At 46.0% G+C, this 8,570-nt stretch overlaps 1 protein-coding gene across 10 annotated transcripts in view; it reads left to right on the top strand.

Annotated features, from left to right (window-relative positions):
* The first annotated feature begins 6 nt into the window (after positions 1 to 6).
* The window catches only part of Hsf1 (heat shock transcription factor 1), a 22,435-nt gene continuing 13,871 nt past the window's right edge, over positions 7 to 8,570 (top strand). For 9 of the 10 annotated variants that reach the window (XM_010630524.1, XM_010630523.1, XM_010630522.1 and 6 more), the window contains exon 1: positions 7 to 124. In XM_010630524.1, the coding sequence (XP_010628826.1) occupies positions 8 to 124 (117 nt within the window). In that variant the 5' untranslated portion in view covers position 7. Of the gene's footprint in view, positions 125 to 3,440; positions 3,686 to 8,570 lie in introns of those variants that run through there. The other variant, XM_033760825.1, reaches the window with a different exon arrangement.

Raw genomic sequence — 8,570 nt, 5'->3', positions numbered from 1 at the left:
GCCCGAGATGGATCTGCCCGTGGGCGCTGGCGCGGCGGGGCCCAGCAATGTCCCAGCCTTCCTGACCAAGCTGTGGACCCTCGTGAGCGATCCGGACACCGACGCGCTCATCTGCTGGAGCCCGGTAAGGGCCACCATGGGCCGGGCTGCACAGGAGCTGGGGCGCGAGCCGGGGTGGCCTGCTGGGAGGGGCCTTCAGATGCAAGAAGCAGCGGCCTGCGGAGACGGCCCTCTGCACCCCGAGCGGTCGCAGTTGTCCCCAGGGAAAGCCACCCCGCCCCCAGGGCCGCGCGGGCAGAGTCTGTCGGGAAAGGCAGGATGAGTCTTCAAGTTCTTTGGTCTTTGGGAGCCGTGGGCCCTGCCAACTTGTTGGCAACCATCCAGAGGAGGATGAGGGCCTTCAGGATGGATGAGGGTGTGTCTAGTGGCCAGGAGGGGAGTGGGAGCTCCAGAAAGATGTGAAATTCGAGCTGTTCACAGGCGATCAGACGCCTAAACAGCTTCGCCTCGGTCTGTTGGGATGGCTTCGGGCCCTCTTCAATTGCCTGTCAGTGGGGTGGGTATGAGGCAGACCCTGCAGTAGCGGGGGGGGGGGGAAGTGAGGCATGGCTTGATGGGGGGGGGAGAAGTGAGGCATGGCTTGAAGTTCATGATCCGAAGATGTTGTTTGACTTGGCAGGATGATATGTCCATTTTAATGGAATTCTTCAGCAGCCTTTAGGGCTTATGGAGTTGACTCCAGGGAGTTGGAGACCAGTGTCCTGGCTGTGACGTCTTGCCTAGTGAGGACCAAAACCTAGGGCAGGCAAATCATGGCCTGAAGACAGGCCTTGCTGATCTAGAGGAAGCTTTTTGAGGGACTGTGACAGATGGTATATCAAACCTGCTTGACCCCAAAAGCTCAAGCTCTGCTGAGCACCCACTCTCACACACAAATCCCTTAAGTATTCAGAAATGAAGAAAAGGCTGGAGGAGGCCAAGCCCTCTACCTCGGTTGTCTGTTTGTTGAACCTCTTCACTGCTTGGAGAATGTTTGGGAATAAAAAGAGGACTAGAAACTCTGTGACTTGGTCTTCAATAGAAAGTATTTGTTTGTTCTGTTACCTTCTCTGTGTCAGCCTTCCTTGCCACCCCGCCCCACTAAAAAAGTAGCAGTGTCTTTTCCCAAAGGTCATCTTCAATTTGCTCAGAATTTCCTAGCCCGAAAAAATGACCCCACTTTTCTGTTTTCCATTACTCTCCCACCTGTGCCTTGTTCACTGTTGCACACAGAAATGGCCCTTACCCAGGTGGAGGAGATCCTCTGAAATATTCTGAGCATAATCCTACAGGAAGGTCCATCCTGTCTGGTAATCTGCCTGCTGTTTCTGCTTATAGATTGTGAGGTATGGGGCTCATACACCAGTGTATGTGCTTCTGGGACCCACAGGGTGTTCTGGGGGGGACTCTGAGTGAGAAGGGAATCTGATCAGGCCTGTGCCCAGCCTCCATCCACAGGGCACGCTGCCTGTGGCCTTGTTGATGTGTTTTCCCACAGGAGTGAACTCAAGCATTTGGTCCTACCTGGTCTGTACAAAGCAACTGTGGTTGTGTCTGTAGTTGGTGCAGGACACAGGATTAGGGGACTGGCATGACAATGACTATAGAAACAAAGCTCTGGCCACCAAGTGGAAGGAAACTATTCAGGCTGGGCATGAGCCTGTAGAGATCCATGGAGCTCACTGCTGGACCCAGAAAAAGGAGATGATGTCCTGTCCCCCACCCTTAATGGCACCCACACCAATTCTACAGTCTCTGTTGGTAGAGTCCCAGCATGGATCTCCCTGCAGATTCACTGTCCTTGACCCAGGCCTTACAGGCCTTAGAAACCTTGGGGTCTATACTCTTAAATATGTTTTCCTTGGTGCTGAAATCTTCTCATCATCCTATCAAAAAACACCCTCCCAGGGGCAACCCACTTTCTGGTCCCCTTTCTGTCTCTTTTAGACAGAAGCTACTTTCTCTCAATAAATTTTCCTACTCTTAAAAAAAAACACCCTCCTGTTTGAGGAAGAGCAAGGCAAATTCTCAAGGTTGAATACCTGGGAGAGAACTTCTAGTCCCAGAAACCCTTTACTGAGCCAGGCTATGTTTGGATTGGCAGCCTTGCTATTGGGGTACGTAATAGGTCACACAACCCAAAGAGCTGGTGTGGTAGGTGTTAGGCAGCTGTCCTGTCCTTACAGTGTTGATTCCCTAATCCTAGACCCTCATTGAGGTAGGCATGCCTCACCCAAGCAAGAATGGCCTCAAGAGATCCAAACACATCCTGGAGGACAATCCAGTTACATCAGCCCTGAGGAGGAAATTTGGTGACCCAAGGTTTAGGGTCTACACAAGTGTTTTGAGTGTGGGGTTTTCAACACTTGTCCCAAATGTGTCCCTGGATTCTATATTCAGAGCAGCCTCAGCTTTGGCTTTCTCTCCTTTATGCAGCATCCCCTCAGTCAACCAAATCAGGCTCTCGCTGGCCCCTTGCTGGACAAGGAACTTATCTGGAGAGTTGCAACACCCTCAGTGAATTTTATACAGGGCGAAATGCCCAGACAAATGAAAAAGTTAGGCTCAGATCCCAGGTACAGTGAATCTCCATGGCAGGTAAAGGGGTATATGTGGTAGTTTTTGGTATGGTTTGGTTTTTTTTGTTGTTTTTGTTTTTTGTTTTTTTATTCTGGGGTCTGGCTATGTAGTTCAGGCTAACCTTGAACTCACTGTGTAGCCCAGTCTGGCTTTGAACTCAAGGCTATCTCCTGCCTCAATCTCCCATGTGCTGGGATTATAAGCCTGTGCCACCGTGCCCAGCCTACATCCCAATTCTGTATAAGGCCACTTTATTTAATCTTCAGAAGGATTGAAAAGAAGCATGAAAAGTACTCTTGGAGATCTCTGATGGGTGAGAGTAATTTTTCAATTTAAATTTTTCTAATAGTTCTTAAAAAGTGAAACTTGTGCTTTATAATTTAAAAATGTTTTCAAATTTATTCACTATGCCTGTTGGATCGTCTAAAAGTAGCCAGGCCCAATCCTTGCCTCCCTTCCCCTGTAGGGCCAGCTGTGGTGCCTCAGCCCCAAGAGCCATCTAAGGAGCCTGAGATCAAGGCACAGGGCCGCATGCTTATGTCAGACAAATGCTGGAGCAGTTGGCCATGCAAGTGAAGATGAGCCAGGGATAGACCAAGTCCTTATGACCAGGACCAAGCCACTGGGAGGAACCCAGGTACCAAATTTAAGGAAGCACCCCCTTTTTAAGGCACCCTATCCTTTGGATGGCACTGACAATAAGGGCCTCTTTAATTTTTGGCTGGCACTTCTCTGGCCTTTCCCTAGGCCCAGTTTGATGATGTAATTGTCTTCTCTTTCAGAACAGAAATGACACCATAGGTTGAGTCCAAGGAATCCCTGAGAATGAAGAGGCTACTGGTTGCCAAGGCACTGAGCCCAGCTGCCATGGAGAGGCCAGGTCTCTGATTGGGCAGTCAGGGCAGAGTTGGCTCTGCAGTAAGCAAGAGCAGGGGGCATCCATCCACTGAGATAAACCTGGTGAAATCATGTGAGGAGTTTTAGAAGCAGAGCTGTCAGCCACAGATGGTGTCTAAAACTCCTGGACAAGCAAGGGCACTCCTGGTCTCCCAGCTCTGACAGCCAGGTGAGCTTATTCTCAGACAGCTAATAGGAATTGACAGGCCTCCTGGCCCTGCCCTTGAAGCCCTGGCAGCGGTCCTGAAATGCTGGAGGTTACGTACCCAGCAGCAGGTTGTAACATGTGTTGTGTGATCTGGGAGCCAATAATGACCAGCAAACTATCCTCATTCAGTGTCTGTATATTACAGACCAGTTAAAGCTTCTTGTGTTTCATTCTGTTCTAACCACAACTTTTCAATTAGGTGACATAATTTCCATTTTATAGATAAAAAACAGACTCGGCTGGATGTAGCAGTGTGCACCTATTCTAGCATTTGAGAGACTAGAGTGGGAGGGTCTTGAGTCCATGAGTTCACAACAGGGCTGGGCCATATAGCGTTGTTTCGAAGCCTGTTTACATGGCCTTTGCTCTGGGCTTTTAGCACCACATCCAAACTGTGATCCTCTTAGGTCTGTGATGAACTCTTTCTGTATTTATGCACAGTAGCTTTTCTACTCTGGCTGGTGAGAATGCAAATAGTTTATGGTCCTTTGTGAGCCTGAATTGCTCCCCTAGTAGTTCCTCACCCTCCTTGGTAAAGGTCCGTGGTCTACAAGAGCAAATCAACATTCAGCCAAGACTCCAAAGAGCTCATCTGCAGACAGTAGAAGTCCTTTCTTGGCTGACCTTCCTCTTCTCTGTATCATGCCTCACATACTCTAGCTGTCTCTGTTCCCCCATAGCCGGGGCTGCTAGGTTCTCTCTTTCTGTACTTGAGTTTGAAATTATCTCTGTGTAGAGCTCAAGCAATTGTATGGTTCACCCTATCCTGATCTATCTTCTAATGCTTGAGCTCTGTTCACTCTTTTCTTTTTTTTGGTACTAGAGATTGAACCCAGGCTGGGCTTGAACTTTCATTCTCCTGCCTCAGTGCTGAGATGTATGCCACTACACTACCTTTAGCAATTCACTGTTTTTTGTGGTTTTTTGTTTGTTTGGTTTTGGTTTTTTGAGACAGGGTCTCACTATGTAGTTGAGGCTAACCTCGAAGTCACTATGTAGCCCAGGCTGGTCTCAAACTCACAGCGATCCTCTTGCCTCAGCCTCCCAAGTGCTGGGATTACAGGCGTGCGCCACCACGCCCAGCTAGTTCATTGGCTTCTTATGCTGTAAATGTTAAATCCAAGTGGACTATGTCAAGCAAGCCTTAATTAAGGGTCGTTATGAGTTTAGAGGATTGGCTAGTGAATCACAGAGAGCCCTATGTCTCATATCCTACCTTAGTGATTCAAGGGAGCTCCTTTGCTGGCCACAGGCAATTCTGAGAGGAGATTATATTTATACTTGGATATAATAAAAATCTGTCACTGGAATTGTGGAAGGTCATGACAAGCCTGAGAGTAATGGGGCCAACCTACCTAAGAATAACTGCCCTCAAGTACAGCACTCCAGAAAGGAAGAATAACAGAATCCAGACAGACAACATAAAGTACCCATCTCCTAGACCCAGTCAAATTGAGTAAGCCAATAGGCAAAAAAATGTGATTTGCACAGGAGGGGTACAGTTCATAGTAATGGACTCAGGTTTGACTGGATGACCAGCAAGGACATTAAAACTATTTTAGCCATGTTCTGTGTGCTCAACAAGGCAAAGCAAGTGAAAGACATGAGGACAGAAGTGAAAGATGAAAGAAAGCAAATTGGACAAAATATCATTGGAGCTAATCTTCCACGCAGAGGAATTCCATGTTACTATATAGATCTTACCCTTCCAGGAGGCGGCACACAACCCCCACCCCTGCCAGTACATCAAGGTCAGTGCTGACAGTCGCAGCTCTTGCTCTTGATACAGAGGTCATACTCCTAGAAACATGCACAACCCCAACTAATCGTGAGGAAAACATCAGACAAATCTAAGCTGAGAGACATTCTGCATAATAACTGGCCAGCCTCCTCAAAACTGTCAAGGTCATCAAAAACTAGAAAAGTCTAAGGAACTGTCATACCCAAAGAAATGTAAGAAGACATGACAGCTAAATGTAATGTCATATTTTGGACAGTGTCCTTGAGCAGAAGGAGAACATTTAAATGATGAATAAAGTATAGATTTTCCTAAGACAATATCCATTGAACTTTGACAGATATGCTGTACAAATAAAGTAAAATGTCTGTAACAGGGAAACTGGATGCAGGATGTATGAAACCTCTCTGTACTATCTTCCCAACTTTTCTGTAAATTTATAAGTACTGTAAAATTGAAAGGTTATTTTCTGGGCCAGGAATTTAGCTCAGTGGTTCCACCGCCTACCTCTCAAGCACAATGTCCTGAGGTCGATCCCTGGTACCAAAAAAAAAAGGTTATTTTCTTTCTTGTTTTGTTTTGTTTTTTGAGACAGGTTCTCACTATGTAGTTGAGACTGACCTGGAACTCACTATGTAGCCCAGGCTGGTCTTGAACTCAGTCATCCTCCTGCCTCAGCGTCCCGAGTGCTGGGATTACAGGCGTGTACCACCATGCCCGGCAAAAGGTTATTTTCTAAGGTCACTGATGTGGATTAATTATAGAGGGCCAGGGATTTAGCTCAGTGGTTCCGCTGCCTGCCTTGCAAGGCACAAGGTCCCATGTTCAATCGCCATAACAAGAAGAAAAAGAAAGTTTAACAGAGAAGATCACTGAATAAGAAACATAATGGAGGGACTAGGGATTTGGCTCAGTGGCACCACATCTGCCTGCAAGTACAAGGTCCTGAGTTTGATCCCTGGTACAAAAAAACTCACAGTGCAACTCAGAGGCAAAGTTAACAAACATTAGCAAAGCCTCAGTGGGATAATAATCTTGCAGTCTAATAAAACTGAAGTTTCAAGGAAAAGGGGGAAGAGAATGTTTGTATAAATAACAGCTAAGTTGGGCATGATAGTATGTGCCTATAATCAGCACTGAGCAGTCTGAGGCAGGAGGTAAGTTTGAGGCCAGCCTGGGCAATATAGTGAGTTCAAGGCCAGCCTGAATACATAGCAAGACCCTGTCTCAAAAAACCAAAACTAAATAAACATACATCAACAGAAAAAGAAGGAAAAATATATGACCATTTCAACTATGGCAGGAAAAATACTTGACAAAATTCAAGTTTGCTTTTGTTTTTTTAGTACCGGGAATCAAACTCAGGACTTTGTGCTTGTGAGGCAGGTGCAATACCACTGAGTTATATCCCTGGCCCAGATCAGCATTTCTTGATGAAAACTCAGCAAGCTAGGAGAAAGGAGACAGGCACCAAACCTATTGGATAATGGCCCCACTCTACAAAGACCTAGGGGTGCAGATACAGCAACTCTATTTCCAAATAAGGCCATACTCTGAAGTGCTGGGGGTTAGGACTTAAACATGCTTTTTTTTTTTTTTCTTTTGATAGGGCACAATCCATAACATTAAAATATAGAATCATCTAGCTTACAAACACAGCAGGAAAAATCTCAGTTTACATGAGAAAAGACCAAAATACCAGCAGCCAAGAGGGCATAGCTATTGTGATTACAGACAGTGACATTAAAACAACTCTTATAAAAATGCTTCAAGAAAGTCAAGTGTGATGTGCAGATCTGTAATCCCAGTACTCTGGGAGGCTGGGGCAGGGAGATCCCAAGTTTGAGCCTGACCTGGACAGTTTAGTGATTTAGTGAGACCTTGTCTCAAAATAAAAAAGATTGTTTAAAGCCTGGGAATGTAGCTCAGTGTGAAGACTATAGGTTCAATCCTTTGTAGCCCCCCACAAAAAAAGCTACAAGAAGCAAGGTGGTGGTGGTGGTGGTTTTGGTACTGGGGATCAAACTCGACCTTGTGCTTACAAGGCAGGCAATGGAACCACTGAGCTAAATCCCTGACATTGAAGCAAGGTGAATGCGAAGAAAATCTTGCTAAATGCAGTAGCACATGCCTGAAACCCCAGCTATCAGGAGACTGAGGCAAAAAGATCACAAATATGAGGGCCAGGAATTTAGCTTAGTGGTGGCGCCACACCTACCTGGCAAGCCCAATTTCCTGAGTGTGATCCCTAATAAGATCACAAATATGAGCCCAGCTTGGGCACCTTAGCAAGACTGTCTCAGCATGTTTGTTTGTTTGTTTGTTTGTTTGTTTTTGAGACAGGGTCTCACTATGTAGTTTAGACTAGTCTTAAACTCACTATGGAGCCCAGTCTGTCCTTGGACTTGCAGGGATCCTCCTATCTCGGCTTGCTTAGTGTTAAGATTACAGGTGTGGGGCCCGGGATTTAGCTCAGCAGTTCGGTGGCCTGCCTTGCAAGCGCAAGGACCCAAGTTCAATCCCCGGTACCAAAAAAAAAAAAAAGATTACAGGTGTGCAGGCATGGTATTTAGCTCAGTGGTGCCACCACCTGCCCATGAAGAAAAACAAAATCTTGTCATTTACAACAAATTGATGGATCTCGAGGATATCATATTAAGTTAAATAAGCCAGACACAGACAGTATCATATGTTCTTATATATGAAAATTAAAAAACAAAGCAAAACAAAAAAGTCAACACGATGGGCTGGGGATTTAGTTTCAATGGTGCTACCACCTAACTTCAAAGTGCAAGGTCCCAAGTTCGATCCCCGGTACCAAAAAATAAAAAAATAGAACCATTGCACTGTACTCTCTGCTGTATTCTCTCTCTCTCTCTCTCTCTCTCTCTCTCTCTCTCTCTCATCCTTTTTTCTACATATTGTATCAGTTTTGTAAAACTTCTCTCTCCTCTTTGGTACTGGGGATCAAACTCTGGTCCTTGTGCTTGTGAGGCAGGCAGCAGAACCACTGAGCTAAATCCCTGGCCCCTCTCTGCTGTTATTCTCTAGGTGGATGATTGTGCATGTATGAATTATGTCACAAGAAATCTTTTTAATAAAAAAAAA

The sequence above is a fragment of the Fukomys damarensis genome, unplaced genomic scaffold (assembly GCF_012274545.1).
Source record: "Fukomys damarensis isolate Sample0158 unplaced genomic scaffold, DMR_v1.0_HiC HiC_scaffold_5, whole genome shotgun sequence".
Lineage (NCBI taxonomy): Eukaryota > Metazoa > Chordata > Mammalia > Rodentia > Bathyergidae > Fukomys > Fukomys damarensis.
This window is presented reverse-complemented; position numbering and strand designations above follow the sequence as displayed.